Source organism: Dipodomys ordii, unplaced genomic scaffold, assembly GCF_000151885.1.
Source record: "Dipodomys ordii isolate 6190 unplaced genomic scaffold, Dord_2.0 Scaffold1000000477, whole genome shotgun sequence".
NCBI classification, from domain to species: Eukaryota; Metazoa; Chordata; class Mammalia; order Rodentia; family Heteromyidae; genus Dipodomys; species Dipodomys ordii.
The window spans coordinates 24,909-42,026 of record NW_012284094.1 but is presented as its reverse complement, the minus strand read 5'-3'; the positions used below and the strand labels follow the sequence as shown (position 1 = coordinate 42,026).

The 17,118-nt window shown below is 47.3% G+C and overlaps 1 protein-coding gene and 2 pseudogenes across 1 annotated transcript; 1 reads left to right on the top strand and 2 right to left on the bottom strand.

The window, feature by feature from the left end:
* Positions 1–4,532: 4,532 nt before the first annotated feature.
* On the bottom strand, positions 4,533–5,660 carry LOC106002734 (annotated as a pseudogene).
* A 1,901-nt stretch (positions 5,661–7,561) lies between these two features.
* LOC106002733 (PRAME family member 8-like) lies at positions 7,562–9,043 on the bottom strand. The gene has a single exon (XM_013037552.1). The coding sequence runs from the start codon at positions 9,041–9,043 to the stop codon at positions 7,562–7,564; it is 1,482 nt and encodes a 493-aa protein (XP_012893006.1).
* A 4,862-nt stretch (positions 9,044–13,905) lies between these two features.
* Positions 13,906–15,384, top strand: LOC106002732 (annotated as a pseudogene).
* The last annotated feature ends 1,734 nt before the right edge of the window (positions 15,385–17,118 follow it).

The following is a 17,118-nucleotide window of genomic DNA, read 5'->3' as shown; positions in this document are numbered from 1 at the left end:
GGATTACAATTAGAGAGAGACAGAGGAGCAAAGACAGGAAAGGAAGGACAGAGAACATGAAATTGAGCTTGAAAAGAGACACTGGGCCAAGGAAAAGAGGCCAGAATTGTTGGACTATCCACTATAGCATGCTGAGCATACCTGGTTCACAGACAGCAGCAGATTCATTCGAGATGTAAAAAGGTACGCGGGCGCAGCAGTCACCACAGACACTGAGATAGTGTGGGTAGAAGCACTCCCCCAGGGAATGTCTGCACAAAGAGCAGAGCTAGTGGCACTAACAAAAGCCCTACAAATGGGAAAAGGGAAGAGTCTAAACATTTACACAGACAGTCGGTATGCTTTTGCCAGTGTGCATATTCATGGAGCCATTTACCAAGAGAGGGGGCTGCTGACAGCTGAGGGAAAGACTATTAAAAACAAACAAGAAATTTTAAGCCTCATCCGGGCCATAGAGGAACCAGGAAATATTGCCATTATGCACTGTCCTGGCCATCAAAAGGGAACTGATTCTGTAACCAAAGGAAGTAACTGGGCCGATAAGGCAGCTAAGGAGGTGGCCCTCCAGCCCAGAGTGGAATTACTGACTCTAGTAGACCCAGGACCATGAGCTTTGCCTCCTGAGCCTCAGTACTCCCAAGAAGATTTGGAGTGGATAAAGAAAAGTCCCATGGCCTATAAACCCCCAGACAGAGAAGGAAACAAAGACTGGTGGAAAACTGGTGAGGGAAAACTTATCTTGCCAAAAAGATTGGGCAAGGGGATTCTTAATAGAATCTATTGGGTCTCTCACATGGGAACCCGAGGAATACAGGACTTGCTCCAACACTCAGAAGTAAAAATTAGGCAAGGAAATCAACTCATTGACGACACTGTTAAAAATTGTAAAGCCTGTCAGTTCACCAATGCCCCCAATCAACCGGTTCCAAAAGAGCTCGCCTCCGTGGAGATAGGCCCGGTGTGTAACCGGAAGTAGACTTCACAGAAATTAAAACTGGAAAATTTGGATATAAATATTTGCTAGTTTTTGTAGACACCTTTTCAGTATGGGTTGAAGCTTACCCAACAAAGCATGAGACCGCGAACATCGTGGCTAAGAAGATCCTGGAAAAAATCCTACCCAGGTATGGCTTCCCATCCACCATCGGGTCAGACAATGGACCAGCTCAAAAATAAGTCAGGGAATAGCCGCGGCACTGTGGATGGATTGGAAATTGCACTGTGCTTATAGACCCCAAAGTTCAGGGCAGGTATGAATGGGATTCTAAAAGAGACCTTAACTAAATTGGCCTTGGAGACTGGTGCAGACTGGGTATCACTCCTTCCTTTAGCCTTGTTTAGAATAAGAAATTCACCCTATCGGCTTGGCTTTACTCCTTTTGAAATAATGTATGGACAGCCTCCACCCATTTTCCCTAGCCTTCAGACTGAATTGCTTGCTGATTTGGATGATACTGAATTTCTGTGTAAGCTTGACTATTTACAGCTGGGGCATAAGTGTATGTAGACCCAGCTTAGAGCATTATAAGGTTCTGCTTCTATTCCTAGCCCCCATTTGTTTAAACCAGGGGACTGGGTGTTTGTTCGAAGGCACAACTTGAGATCTCTGGAAACACAGTGGAAGGGAACTTAGATGGTGCTACTGGCTACACCTACTGCTCTTAAGGTGGATTGCATTGCTGCTTGGATCCACTGCTCCCACACCAGACCAGCTGACCCCTTTGCCCTGGATGACCATGGGGAAACATGGGAAGTCTCCAAGCATCCTACCCAACCACTCCGCATACGACTCAAGAAAAGAAAAATGGACTGATTGTTATTGGTATACTCATTCAAGATCAAGAGCTGTTGGAGTTTAGTTTCGGGCCAGAGCTACAAGATTGTGGCTCAGTACCATAAGTCAAGGGGGGAAATGAAAGGTTAAAGTTTGACCACTTGTTGCCTGTTTCTATCTAGCAAAGCAACATATGGTGGTAATCAAAATACCTCGTTGATTGTGTGCCTTTATAAGACCTGCAACTCCTTAGCTCGGGGCTCTCCTCCTGGGCTCCGCTGTGTCGGAATGTAGAAAGAGGCCCGAGCTGCAGCCCATTTAAATAAAACAGATGTAGAGTCTGACTCTTGGTGGTCTTCTTGGAGGGGGTCCTGTGACCTTGGCATACCACCTTCAGCAGACATGAAGTCAGAGACAAGGTCTTCAAAGGAAGCAGGCTCCTGATGATGGCGGGTATATTTGCATTAACCAAGACTATGTGATGCACATGAAGCTCCTGGAGATGCTGCAGCTGTCCTAGTTGCTCCCTGATCATTCAGGGATACTGGAACTCCTTGTGAGGGTGAGGATCCAAGTCACCACCCGTGTTGGGACAATTGAGGATGTGAAGTTTCTTCATTCCACCCAAGTAAGGAGCAAGTTCTTTCTTAATTCCTGGGTGCCAAAATTCACTCACCACCAGTTCCTGGATGGAGTCCAGCCTCACCACATGCAGAGCCTTCTGGATTTCAGAGATGGAGTCAGACCAAATCTGCAGCTTCCTGGAGCACAGCTGGACTCATTCTCTCCTCTCCCTGGCCCAGTTTAGCAGGTCGGTTTGGAGAGCATCCTCGGCGCCATCTTCAATGAGCAGATGCATAATTTTCACCAAGGGTTTCTCTGCAGTCTTTGCTGAGCAGTGATTTACAGCTCACCTGTCAGTCAGAACATCTGGAGGAGCGATGCGGGCATGGAGGCGTGCCCCCATGTCCATATCTCCACAGATTGATAACTTGTAGTTTACATCACCTGGGAGCTCCTTCTTGGCAAGTAGCAGATCCAGCCCATCCAGGACATCTTTCAAGGTCTTCAGGTTGGGAGACTCTGCCAGATCCCTCAGGGGGAGGCAGGGGAAGGGCCAGGCCTGCCCCAGGTCCTTAAGAACCTCTGTGTGGCCCTAGGCATAGATCTCTATGAACAGCGAAGGGAACAGCAGCAGAGGAAGATCGTCTACAGCAAAGATGGCCAGGGCCTGGTTGCTCAGCAGACTCTGCATGGCTAGATGCTGGAGCGAGGGTGGGGCTCCAATGCTCATCTTGATGGACCAGATGTGGGCCAGTGTGCAGGGCTCTCTGAGTCCCAACAGGGCCAGGCACTCACTGTGCAATCCAGAATTCTTCTTCTGTTCTCTGATCCCTAGAAATCCTTCACGCCCAACCCCAGCCTCACCATTGCATACCTGCCAATGAGAGAGCAGCTTCTGATGGAATTTTTGAGACACACCATACACACCTTGGTTGGCTTTTGCACTTGAGATTAATTCAAATATTGATTTTAACCAAAAAGGGATAGGTTTAAAGACCTGTCCCACACAGCCCAGCTTCTCTCTGTATTGTAAATCACACTTTATCAAAATGACCTCCACTTTTATTCCTTAATCCCTCCAGACATTCCCACAGAGGTTCCACTGCAAAGCATGCAAGGAGAGAAGTCATCCGAATTGATAACATCCACAAAGCCTGCAGGAAATCTTTTCTCTGGAGTTTTTTCCCTCTCTGAATCCCTTCCTATTCTTCTTCAGCCTTCCTTCCTTCCCTCCCTCCCTCCCTCCCCTCCCTATATCCCTCCCTCCCTTCCTTTCTTGCAAATTTCTTTTTAATCCCCATTGTAGACCTCTGGTAAGGGTTTATTTGTTTGTGTATTTGTGCCAGTTCTTGCATCTAGGTGCTGTCTCTGAGCTTTGGTTCACAATGCCAGAACTCTACTACTTGAGCCACAGCTCCACTTCTGGCCACTTTTGGAGGTTCACTAGAGATAAGAGTCTCAAAGATATCTGTGCCCAGGCTGCCTATGTATGGAAACGCTCAGATCTCCGACTTGCAGAGTTAAGGTTCTAGGTATGCACACTCCTCATTCTTTGGTGCTGAAAAATGATATCTTTCTACTCATGCTTTTTCATGTTTTTATTTTTGATCGATACAGAAAATTATAGATGGTAAGGGATTATTCCACAACTTAGGGGTTTTCTTACAACCATTCAGAAAAACAAAATCATGATCCAGTTCTTTCCAGGCAGAATTGACTCCAGATTCCTGCTGCTGTGTGCACAGGACACATGGAACCCCAAAGCACTCACAAACTCCTGGGGTTCCAGAGTTACAATTGAACTGACAAACTCAGGACCAGATGCCCTGTCTCTTCCATCCACACTGAACACGGGGGTCTGTGCCCCCTGGAGAATGCTCTTCCTGGCGTTCATTTCTGCTGCTAGGAAGCAATTCTAGGAGAGAGGTGCACAACTACAAAGACAGAGTAGAAAGGCCAGAAAGATGCTCTTCTGTGAGCAGCCAGGAGCCATTTGACTCCAGGGTATAGAATCGGTACTTGTTCAGGTAATGACTGAATTTGGTACAGATCTGGACTTTATGGCCTGGTCCCATGTCCCTCAAAGTCTGTGCCAAGACAGCAAGAACCTGGGCAAATCTCTCCAGGTGGATGTCCCATGGCCACTGATTTTGAGGGTAGTAGCTCTCCAGAGGGGCAGGATAGAGCCCTCATCTCAAATGGCCCATCTGGGCCGAGGGCTCAGGAGGATCTGCAGGGTGGCCATGGAGATGTGGTTTCCATAGAAGCTGAAGAACCTGAGCTGGGAACACTGGCTCAGGGCTGGCAGCATGGCCGAGAGCTGGACATCCGTGAAGGCTAAGTCCTCCAGGGCCAGGGTCTCCAGGGTGCCGGCCACTCCTTGCAGCAGGTCTAGCAGGGTCTCAAGACTGAAGCAGACCGTGGACAGGCTCCTCAGACGCAGGTGCTTGAGCTGCTTGGTGCAGGGACACTGGAACAGGAACCTCAGGTTACCTTCGCTCAGCAGACACGAACTCAGAGACAAGGTCTTTAAGGACGTCAGTGTCCTGAAGATGGAGGGCGGCTGTTCATAGTGGAAGCAGACATCGTGTACATAAAGCTCCTGCAGATGCTGCAGCTGCCCCAGCTGTGCCCCAAATTTGCAGGAACACCAGCCATTCCTGGAGCTGGAAGTGAAGAAGCTGCAACACATCTTGGAGAAGGTGAGGATGTGAAGGTTCTTCATCTGACCCAGGTAAGGGGCAAATGTTTTCAGAAGTTCTTGACATGGGAATTTACTCACCACCAGCTCCTGGATGGAGTCCAGTCTCACCACACACAGAGCCTTCTGGATTTTATAGATGGAGCCAGACAGAATCTGCAGCTTCCTGGAGCACAGCTGGACTTGTTCTCCCCTCACCCTGGCCCACTGGAGCAGGTGGCCTTGGAGAGCATCCTGGGTGCCATGTTTGATGGTCAGGTCCATGAGTAAAATCAAGGGCTGCTCTACAGTCATCATTGAACCACAGCTCTCTGTTGGCCTGTCAGTCAGGACATCTGGATAAGAGATTCGGGCCATTGAAGGGTAGCCTTTTATCCAGATGTTGGGGTGCTCATTCATCAGGTTGAGGACTTGCAGTTTCCACCGACTGGGGTGCTCCTTCTTGGCCAGTAGCAGAACGAGCCCATTCAGGACAGCCTTGAAGGTTTCCAGGTCTGGAGACTCTGCCAGGTCCCCCAGGGGGAGGCAGGAGAAGGGCCAGGCCTGCACCAGGGCCTTCAGCATCTCTGTGTGGGCCCTGGCATAGACCTCCATGAACAGCGAAGGGAACAGCAACACCATGAACCTCAGAGCTCAGCCTCCTCTTTGCCTGGGATTACAGGAGTGACACACTAGGCGCCAGCAGCTAGTTTCTTTTGTAGGACAGGACAGAGGCCCTCTCTCTTTCTAAGGTCTCAACCTGTTGTGTTCACTACATGCTGGGCCCAGCTGATATCACCAACCCTGCGGTTCAGCATCAGATTTGGAAGATAAAAAGGGCATTTGACTGCTCTTTGTAAGTATCATCCACATAGCAGGACACACATATTCATTAATTCAGTTATTTTATTTATTCATTCAAAAAAATGCTTTCAGTCTCTAAGAAGGCAAGATTATTTCTACTTTTCATGCTTTCTGGTTTTCTCTTCTTTGTTCTTTCAGTGTGTGTGTGTGTGTGTGTGTGTGTGTGTCTGTGTGTGTGTGTGTGTGTCTGTGTGTGTGTGCTCTAGTGGGATTTGAACTCATGGTCTGGCACTGTCTGTCCCCCAGCTCTTTCCATTCAAAGCTGGCAATCTACCACATGACCCACAGATTCCACTTCCAGCTTTTGGTGGCTAATTGGAGATAAGAGTCTAAGAGGCTCTTGCCCAGATTGAAGGTGAACTGTGATCCTCAGATTGTGATCTCCAGACTAGTTATAATTACAGGTGTGAGCCACCAGCCTGAGCCTGAGGGGTGACTTAATCTCTTTGGGTTGTTGTTACTGATCTTGACTTTGAATGATGAGTTCTTTTGCTCAAGGCCAGGACTCTACCACATTGACCCACAGCTCCACTTCTGGTTTTCTGGTGGTTCACTAGAGATAAGAGTCTCATGGACTTTCCTGACCAGGCTGTCTTTGAACTGTGATTCTCAGATTTCTAAGTGGTTCAGGAGCTAGAATTCTGGGCAGAAGCAGTACTCTGATTTTTGGATTCTGAGAAATGACATCCTTCTGCTTACTGTTCTCTTTTCTTTGGAAATGAATTAATTGATGGGTAGACATAGAAAACTGTACACAGTCAGAGGTTTGCTTACAATGATTTAGAAAGACAAGATTGTATTTGAGTTCTTTCTAGGCAGAATTCATTTGAGATTTCTGATGGTGGGTGCACAGGACACATGTACCCCGAAAGTACTCAGAATCACCTGGGGCTCCAGAGCTACAGTTGACCTGAAAATCTCAGGATCATGAGGTAAAGCTGGATTCGGAAATCCTTACCCAAAAGACCACCAGAGACCATCACCAATGTAAAAGCAAAGGAGTCTTTATTGCAAACTGAAGCTTGGTCTCCCTATTCCCCTCCCCCTCTCAACAACTTTCCCCCCTCCCGCTGTGTACAAGTCAGCAGCCGACAATGCTGAGAGGCCCCAAGCCCAGGGTTACAGCACCTGTTGTACACTTTTTAGGGAAGGCAGGGGCTTTGCCTACATCATAGCATCTGGGAACAAATCACTACACACCACGGGAAAATCATAAAACAACTCCATAGTATGATTGGCGTACTACACAGAGAGAAAGGACCAGAAACCGGTTGTTGGTTAGATCTAGGGGGCTGACGTAATTTACACTGGTCGGCTTGCACAGGAGAGTCTTCAATAGGATGCGTGCTAAACTGCAGAGTGTCCAGTTCAGAGAATGGTCACCAGACCTTGACATCCTAGCATCTCTGGTTCCCAGGATAGTCTGTGCAAGGCTATTTCAGATACTTCGAGATCCTGGCATCCAGGGTTCCCAGGACTGTCTGTGGCTGGCTTAGGTCAAGGGCTAAGTTGCAGAACTGAGCTGGGGTCTTAAGTAAAAAGGGAGTTGCTCAGGTTGCTCAATAAGCCCTGTCTCTTCCACCCACGCTGAACATTTGGGTTTGTGGCCCTGGAGAATGCTCTTATGTCCTGGCTTTTATTCTGATGCTGAGAAGAGATTCCAGAAGAGAGGAGCCCGACTACACAGACAGAGCAGAAAGGCTGGGAAGCCCCTCCTCTGTGAGCACCCAGGAACCATCCGGGCCCAGGCTGTAGAACTGGCACTTGTTCTGGTGGTGACAGAAATCAGTACAGATTTGGACCCTCTGGGTTGGCCCCAGGTCTCTCAATACCTGCCCCAAGCTTGCCAGAACCAGGGCAAGTCTCTCAGGGTCGATGTTCCCTAGCCCCCACTCCTGAGGGCGGTAGCTCTCCAGAGGGGCAGGATAGAGACCTCGGCTTAAGTGGCCCAACCTGGCAGTGAGGCTCAGGAGGTTGTACAGGGCAGCCATGGAGATGTGGTTCCCATAAACACTGAAGACGAGGAGCTGGGAACACTGGCTCAGGCCTGGCAGGATGGCCGAGAGATGGGCATCCGTGAAGGCACAGTCCTCCAGGGCCAGGGTCTCCAGGGTGCTGGCCACATGCTCCAGCAGGTCTCGCAGGGACTCAGGACTGGAGTTATCCATGAACAAACTGGTCAGTTGCAGGTGCTGGAGCTGCCTGGTGCAGGGAGCCTGGGACAGACACCTCAGGTCGTCGTCCTGCAGTGCACAGGCGCTCAGAGACAAGGCCTTCAAAGGCCTCAGGCTCCTGAGGATGGCGGGCAGCTTTCCATAAAGGAAGAGGACTTCGTGCACATGAAGCTCCCGGAGATGCTGCAGCTGGCCCAGATGGGCCCCAATTTTCCAGGAATACCAAGAGTTCTTTTGGCTGGCAGTGTAGAAGTCGGCACGCATCTTGGAGAGCTTCAGGAGGTGAAGGTTCTTCATCTGGCTGAGATAAGGGGCAAAGATCTTCATAGTCTCTCGATTCCAGAATTCACTCACCACCAGTTCCTGGATGGAGTCCAGCCTCACCACATGCAAAGCCTTCTGGATTTCAGAGATGGAGTCAGACCAAATCTGCAGCTTCCTGGAGCACAGCTGAACTCTTTCTCTCCTCTCCCTTGCCCAGTGGAGCAGGTGGGCTTGCAGAGCATCCTGGGTGCCATCTTTGATGGTCAGATCCATGGTGATCATCAAGGGTTGCTCTTTAGTCATCCCTGAGCAGTGGCTCTCCGTTGGCTTGTCAGTCAGGATGTCTGGAGAAGAGATACGGGCCATCGAAGGGTACCCCCATGTCCAGATGTTGGGGTGCTCCTTCCGCAGACTGAGCACTTGCAGTTTCCACCGACTGGGGCGCTCCTTCTTGGCCAGTAGCAGGTCGAGCCCATCCAGGACAGCCTTGAAGGTTTCCAGGTCTGGAGACTCTTCCAGGTCCCCCAGGGGGAGGCAGTGGAAGGGCCAGGCCTGGACCAGGGCCTTCAGCACCTCTGTGTGGGCCCTGGCATAGACCTCCATGAAGAGTGAAGGGAAGATCAGTACCGGCAGAGTCTCCATGGCAGAGATGGCCCAGGATGGGTTGCTCAGTAGGCTTTGCATGGCCAGATGCTGGAACGAGGGTGGGTTCCTGAGGCTCATCTTGATGGATGAGATGTGGATCAGAAGTAGGCCAGTTGTGAGGGGCTCTCTGCCTCCCAGCACGGCCAGGCACCCACTGCAGACTCCAGAGTACTCTGCTCTTTACTGGACCCTGGGCATCTTTATAATCCAACCCCACCCTCAGCACTGCAGATCCACTAATCAGAGAGCAGCCTCTGATGGGATTTATGAGACACACCCAGCACACCTTGAAAGGTGCCACCTTCCAGATTAATTCAAACTGGGATTCCGGGACAAAACCAATGGCATTATAGACTGGACCCACTCAGTCAAGCTTCTCTTTCAAATCTGAAATAAAATGGACACAGAGACTTCCCTCCCTTATATCTTGTTCCCTCCAGACATTTCCACCAATATTACTCTGCCCTGAGCCAGCAAAAGGCTCAAAGAAAATCACTCAGTCCAACCTTATAGCATTCACAACGAGTTCTACAAATTTCCTTATTTCTTTCCCTTTCTTCTTTCCCTCCTTCCCTCCTTCCTTCTTTTTATTCTGTCTTCTTCCCTTTTTTCTTTCTTTCCTTTCCATCCTCCTTTCTTCACTTCCTTCCTTCCTGTCTGCCTTCTCTTATGTCACCCTCCATCCTTCTTCCCTCCCTCCCTCTCTCTCCTCTCTCTCTCTTCTTTCTCTGTCTCCCCACCCTCCCTCCCTGTCTCTCTCCTTATATGAAGGTACTCAGGGCCTCTTGTTTTGACTTGGCTTTTTCCCTCAGGGCTGATGGCCTACCAATCAAGCCACAGCTCCACTTCTGTTTCTTGGTGGATTTACTGGAGACAAGAGTCCCTTGGACTCATCTGTGTTACTGGCTTTGAATCATGAACCTCAGAGTTCAGCCTCCTGAGTGTGTATGACTACAAGTGTGATACACTGGACAGCAGCAGCTAATTTTCCTTTGAGTGACAAGACAAAGAGGCCCTCTCTTTTTCTAAGATTTTAACAGATAATCACAACTGGCACAAAAAACCTGAAACAAGCCAGCATCAAGGTCCAACATACATAGATCTAATTTTGCTGAAAAGATGTTGTGTAGGGGAATTGCCATCAAATACTGAATGCTCCCTCGTGAGAACATTAAATCTGTTTCTTAAGCTCATGTGTACTCTTGGAGGAGAATTCTCAGTAGTTAAACGTAGTCACGGCGATTTGATGAAACATGAGTATAAAAAATATTCACCTCCTGTTCACCTAGCACACCAAAAAGAAGGAAGGCAGGAAGGAAAGAAAGGAGAGGAAGGGTGTGGGAGGGACGGAGGGAGGGAGGAATGAAGGAAGTTCGGGAGGGACGAAGGGAGGGAGACAGGGAGGGTGGGGGAGGGAGGGAGGGAGGGAGGGAGGGAAAAAGAAAGAATATTGACTTACACAGGACTTTGGTGGTTCACACCTTTAATTCTCTTAGTCAGGAAGACTAGATGTCAGGATGGCAGTTCAAAGCCAGTCTGACCAGAAAGTCATTGAGAAGCTTTCTGTTAACCTATAAATTTAATTGTGAAGATGATATACAAGAAGGATTACAATTTGAGTACATTTCCTTCAAAACGGTGTCCTTCATTCCTTCCACTTTTTCTCCTTCCCACTGACCTCCCCTCCAAAGTGTAAAGTTCATTTCCCACCATTTCCATGTTTCCCCATCCTCTCCCAAATGAGATAAATGTGCATACAAGACAAAGGCACAGAAATAAAAAACAATGAAAAGAGGCAAAAAAGAAAGAAAAATGAAATAAAAGGAACAGAGAGGCAAGAAAATCGGGCTAGCTTCCATTTCTTAGAGTTCATTTTGATTAGCATCATTTTATATGATCCCATCATGCAAATTGAACCCTTGTGATCCTTTTCTAAGCATATCCTCCTTTCTTCTCACTGTGTGAGTATTTACAAGGCTGTTTGATTAATCATGTCCAAGTCTTTTACTATCCTTTGGATTTACCGTAGATTTATAGGCACATTTGAATGATAACAAATGAGGGAAACTGTGCATTCTGTTTCTTTGGGTTTGGCTTACTTTACTTAGTGTAATTTTCTCAAAGTCTTCCATTTCCACAAGAGTAGGAAAATAACATTCTTTCTGATGGAAGCATAAAGTTCCATGGGATATATATACCATATTTTCCTCATTAATTTATCCACTGAGGGGCAACTGGGTTGGCTCCATACCTTAGCTAGGGTATCAGTGCTGCAGAGATCAGGGTTGTGCTGTTTTAATGTGGCCTGGTTTGGTCCATTTGCATAAGAATGAAGTTTTATGGCTGGTTAGTTGGGGAACCTCCATACTGACTTCCTTAGTAGTTACACAAGTCTACATTCCCCACCAACATCATCTTTTATTGTTAGGGATTTTTGGATGGTTTTTTTGTTTGTTTTTTGATAATAGCCATTCTAATTGGGATGAGGTAGAATCTCAATGTTGATTTGATTTGTATTCCTTTCATAGCTAGGAATGTGGAACATCTCTTCATGTGTCTATGGGCCATTCATGTTTTTTTTCATAGAAATAGCTCTTTAAATCTCTGCTGGCTAGTCATTTCTTTGAGGTTTTGTTTTTGGTAGGCTTAATTTGTTTAGCTGTACTTACATTTTAGATAGGAGGCACTAGTCAGATGAAATGCAAGTAAAGATCTTATCCCATTCTGTGGGCTATTTGTCTTGCTACTGTGTCCTTTGCCGTGCAGAAGCTCTTCAGTTTTTTCAGTTCCATTCATCTAGTTATTATTTAACTTGTGGTGATTCTGGGTCTTTATTTAGGAGTTTTGGCCTATACCAAGGAGCCTTCCTGCTTCTCCTATCCCTTCCAGTAATATTTCCAGGGGGTCTGGTGTTCCATTGACATCTTTGATCTAATGGGAACTGACTCTTGTGCGATGTGTTATGGAAGGATCTAACTTCAGTTTTCTGCATGTGGATAGCCAATACTGCCAGCACTATTTGTGGCACAGGCTGTCTTTCTTCCATCCTGTGTTTCTACTTCCATTCTGATCTTTTCAATGAACTTCTTCTGCAACAATATATGATTCAGTCTCCATGAGTTATAGAGATTTTATGATGACTGGTTGGTGTGTGAGTGTCTGTGTGTGTGTGTGTGTGTGTGTGTGTGTGTGTGTGTGTGTGTTTGGTCAATAATGGTGGGGTGAACTCTGGGCCTGGGCGCCGTCCCTCACCTCTTCAGCTCAAGGCTAGCACCCTACCACTTGAGCCACAGAGCTACTGATGGCTTTTTTCTGCTTATGTGGTGCAGAGGAATGGAACCCAGGGCCTCATGCATGCAAGGTAAGTGCTCTACCACTGAGCCACCTTCCCAGCCCACGATGACTGTTTATATTGAACTATAGTAATACAGCATGTGGTCTGACAGAATGCTGGGAAAAATTTTAATATTTCAGAACTTGTGCAAACTTTCTGCACAGACGTACATGTTATTTGTTTTGGAAAATATTCCATGTGCTTCTCAGAAAAATATGTATTCTGATGATGCCTGGACAAATATTATGTAGATGTCTGTGAAGTCTAGTCAGTCAATGCAGATATTTAGGGGATTTAGTTCTGAGGTTTTTCTGTTAGACTTTATGGGCTCATTTATCCAGTGCAACAGTGGTGTGTTAAAATCACCAACAATTACTATTTTTGATTCTATGGGGTTTTTTAGGTCCTGTAGTTTTAGTTTGATGAAGTTGGGTGCTCTGGTATTGGTGAATAGATATTTAGAATTGTTAGAAACTTCTAGAAGAGATCCCTTTATTAGTTTGTAATGCCCTTTGTCTCTTCTAATTTTAAATTGAAATCTATTTTTCTGATATTATTATTGCTACTCCAACCTGTATATGGGAGCAATTTTCTTGAAAAGATTTATTCCAGTCTTTCACATTCAAAATGTTTGTTTTTCTTGGCAAGATGTGTCTTGCACATGGGTAGATTTTGCTCTTTTATCCTACTAGTGAATCTATGTCATTGAATTAAAGAGTTAAGTCTATTAACATTGAGAGTGAGGACTGAGAAGTGTTTGGTAATCCTGCCATGATATCCACCTTTTTAGGGACTCTGCCTTGACATTTCTCACTGTATTTCTCTGGTTTTCTGATAAACAGCCATATCTCTGCCATGACTTAGATTCCTATCTTCAATAAACTTCACAGAAAAAAGAGGAAAATACTATTGTGGTTCAAATGTTGGAGCAAAAGCATTGAGAAAAAGAAGCTCAAGGACACTGGCCATGCCCTCAATTCAAGTTGTGAGATGAACAATAAAAAAAAGATACAAAGGAAGGAAGGAACGAACAAATGAATGAATGAAGGAATGAAGGAAGGAACAAAGGAAGGAAAGAAAGAATGAAGGCAAAAGGAAGGAAGGAAGGAAGGAAGGGAGGAAGGGAAGGAGGGAAATAATTTTCTAGAGAAGTGTTTGTGCATGCTATAAGATTGGGCTGGCTGATGTTCTTGGAACTTTTGCATGCTCAAGGCAGTGAAATATCTGTGGAAATTTCTCAAAGGGATAAAAAAATTAGCACAGGAAATATGTGTGTGTGTGTGTGTGTGTGTGTGTTACATATTTGAAATGGAAGCTGGGCCCAGTATGTCCTGCCTATAATCCTATCAGTCTGGGTAGAATCTCTGTTTAAATTAATCTAGATGGTTACACCCAGACAGGGTGTGGTGGGTGTTACTCAGAAATCCCATCAGAATCTACTCTCCCATTGGTAGATACACAGAGGGGAGGGTGGGACTGGGGTATAAAGATGCCAAAGGGCCAGAAAAGAGCAGAGGCCTGGAGTCTGCCTTGAGTGCCTGGCCCTGCTGGGATTCAGAGAGTCCTGCACACCTGGTCCACATCTGCTCAACTTCTGGCCGTGAAGATGAGCCACAGGACCCCACCCTCGCTCCAGTATCTGGCCATGCAGAGCCTGCTAAGCAATCAGGCCCTGGCCATCTCTGCCCTGGAGGATCTACCGGTGTTGCTGTTCCCTTCGCTGTTTGTGGAGGTCTATGCCAGGGCCCACACAGAGGTGCTGAAGGCCATGGTGCAGGCCTGGCCCTTCTCCTGCCTCCCCCTGGGCGACCTGGAAGAGTCTCCACGCATGGAAACCTTGAATGCTGTCCTGGCTGGTCTCGACCTTCTACTTGCCAAGAAGGAGCGCCCCAGTCGGTGGAAACTGCAAGTCCTCGACCTGCGGAATGAGCACCCAAGGATCTGGATACAGGGCTACCCTTCAATGGCCCGAATCTCTTGTCGAGATGTCCTGACTGACAAACCAACAGGGAACTGTGGTTCAATGACGACTGAAGAGCAGCCCTTGATTTTACTCATGGACCTGACCATCAAACATGGCACCCAGGATGCTCTCCAAGGCCAACTGCTCCAGTGGGCCAGGGAGAGGGGAGAACGAGTCCAGCTGTGCTCCAGGAAGCTGCGGATTCTGTCTGCCTCCATCTCTGAAATCCAGAAGGCTCTGAGTGTGGTGAGGCTGGAATCCATCCAGGAGCTAAAGGTGAATAAATTCTGGCATCGAGAAACCATGAAAAAAGTTGCCCCTTACCTAAGTCAGATGAAGAACCTTCGCATCCTCCAATTCTCCAGGATGAGACTGAACGTCACTTGCAGACACAAGAATTTCTCATATTCCTACAAATATGCTGTACATCTGGCACAGCTGCATCATCTGCAGGAGCTGTATGTGCACGACGTCTTCTTCCTTTATGGACGGCTGCCCACCATCCTCAGGAACCTCACCCTTTTGAAGACCTTGTCTCTGAGTTCGTGTCCACTGAAGGAGGCTGACTTGTGGTTCCTGTCCCAGTGTCCCTGCTCCAGGCAACTCAAGCACTTGCGTCTGAGGAGTTTGCCCCTGGGCAACTTCAGTCCTGAGCCCCTGAGAGTCCTACTGGAGCACGCGGCGGGCACCCTGGAGACCCTGGCCCTGGAGGACTGTGCAATCACGGATTCCCAGCTCTTGTGCATGCTGCCCGCCCTGAGCCAGTGCTCCCAGCTCAGCTTCTTCAGTTTCTATGGAAACCACATCTCCATTTCTGTCCTGCAGAGCCTCCTGAGCCACACAGCCAGACTGGACTGTTTGAGACAAGGGATCTATCCTGCCCCTCTGGAGTGCTACCCCCTTCATGAACGGTGGGTAGAGGACTTCGAACCTGAGAGATTTGCCCAGGTTCAGGCTCAGTTGGAGCAGTTATTGAGAGACATCAGGACTACTCAGAAGGTCCAGATCTGTATCTATTTCTGTCATCTTCACAAATACTGGACCTTTTACACCCTGGGGCCTGATGGCTACTGGGTGGTCACCGTGGAGAATCTTCCTGGCCTTTCTGCTCTGCCTCTGTAGTCAGGAGCCTCTCCTGGGCTCTCATCTGAGCACTCCAAAATGAAAGTTGGGGTTGGGATTGTGGCTCAGTGCTAGAGCGCTCACCTGGCTTGCACGAAGCCCTTGTTTGATTCATCAGTACCACATACACAGAAAAAGCTGGAAGTGGCAATGTTGTTCATGTGGCAGAGTATTAACCTTAAGCAAAAGAAGCTCAGAGACAGTGTCTAGGTCCTTATTTCAAGTCATAGGACTGGCAAAAATAAGAAATAAAAGACAAAATCAAAGATATGACATAAGAGCATTCTCCAGGAGCACCGTCCCCAACATTCAGAATGGGTGGAAGTGAGAGAAACTCTGTTTCTGGACTTTTCATTTCAATCATAACTATATTGGGCTACATGGGCACACATTATCAGCAATCTGTAATGGATTCAGCCTGGAAAGAACTGGAACCTGACCTTGTTTTTCTAAATGATTGTGAGCAACTGGCTCATGTTCTAGGGCAGTCCTTGACTGTTCACAAATTACTGTATTAATGAATCAATAAAGTCATTTCCAAAAGAATACGTACAATGTTATTATTTCTCAGCACCAAAGTGTACAGGTTTCTGAGAGGAGACTGCCATGTGGTTCAGGCAGAAGGGAGTTCATTGGGGAGAGCCCATCTTGTGGCTTTCATGATCTGTTGGTGTGCAGAGAACCAACTTAGAGCAGGGACGAGGGGGTATGGCTACCAATGTAGAAATGACCCATTAGCATGAGGTACTCCCAGTACTCCCAGGTACACCAATTACCTGGGTTTATAGTGCTGGGCAGGGACTTCTAGGTTGGTCTGCCTGATGTCCCTTGGGGATAACAAAGGGTTGTGCGTCCACATAGGCTTTCCCCTGGAGAAGAGAGAAGAGAAGGGTCCATTGTTCCCTGAGCAGGCTTAACATTCCAAACTTTTGATAGTTAAAAAGGAGCACCAAATCTCTATAGCTACTTCCTGCTAGCAGGTGGAGTTAGCTTGGGGATAGAAGGCAGAGGTGTCATGTGGTCCAGGAGGAGGCAGCAGTAACCGTTCCTGGGTGGTGAGCACATTTAAGCATCCTTGGCTGAAATCTGAAATAAGTTTTATGAGGCAGAGACTGAACAGTAAGTCAAAACATTACTAGAGGCACACAAACACAGAGGGACTGGCAGCCATCCAGTCACAGTGGAAAGGGCAAACGGTGGATGATCTGGCAAGTCCCTCTCTCTTGCAATCCAGATGGCCCAGTGACTGGTGGATCAAGTCCCTGACTACTTCAGACTGATTAATACCCAGCAACTACATAGGGGAGAGCAAAATGGACTGGTTATAATAACCACTCCGAAGCTAGGGCTGGATTGCAGTGGTTAAGGTCCCAGTGAGAGGCCTTGATCTTACTGTAACTGGACTATAGACACCTGGATTACAGATGTTTGCACTACAGAGTATGTCTGGGTGACCCAGTATAAGTAGATGTAGAAGGTATCAAGGTCAAGAGTGCAAGTTTCTGTCCACTTACAAGAAAGACGGGTATGGGCATTAAATAGGCATACTTACAAATGTTTTCTTTTGACCTCCTAGTTCTGGTGAGTTTTGAAGGGCAAGCACAGAGTGACTCCATTTAGGATCTCGCACCATCCACCCTCATTTGTGCAGTTTTTTCCAAGTGCCTCGGGGTAGACTTTATCACCAGGCTAGTTCTGTCCCGGAGGTCTAGAAGGTCTCTTCTTGCTAGGTGC

Bases quoted from the DNA above. Each gene is read 5' to 3' on its own strand.
- LOC106002733 (XM_013037552.1), bottom strand. From the start codon at position 9,043: ATGAGCCTCAGGAACCCACCCTCGTTCCAGCATCTGGCCATGCAAAGC.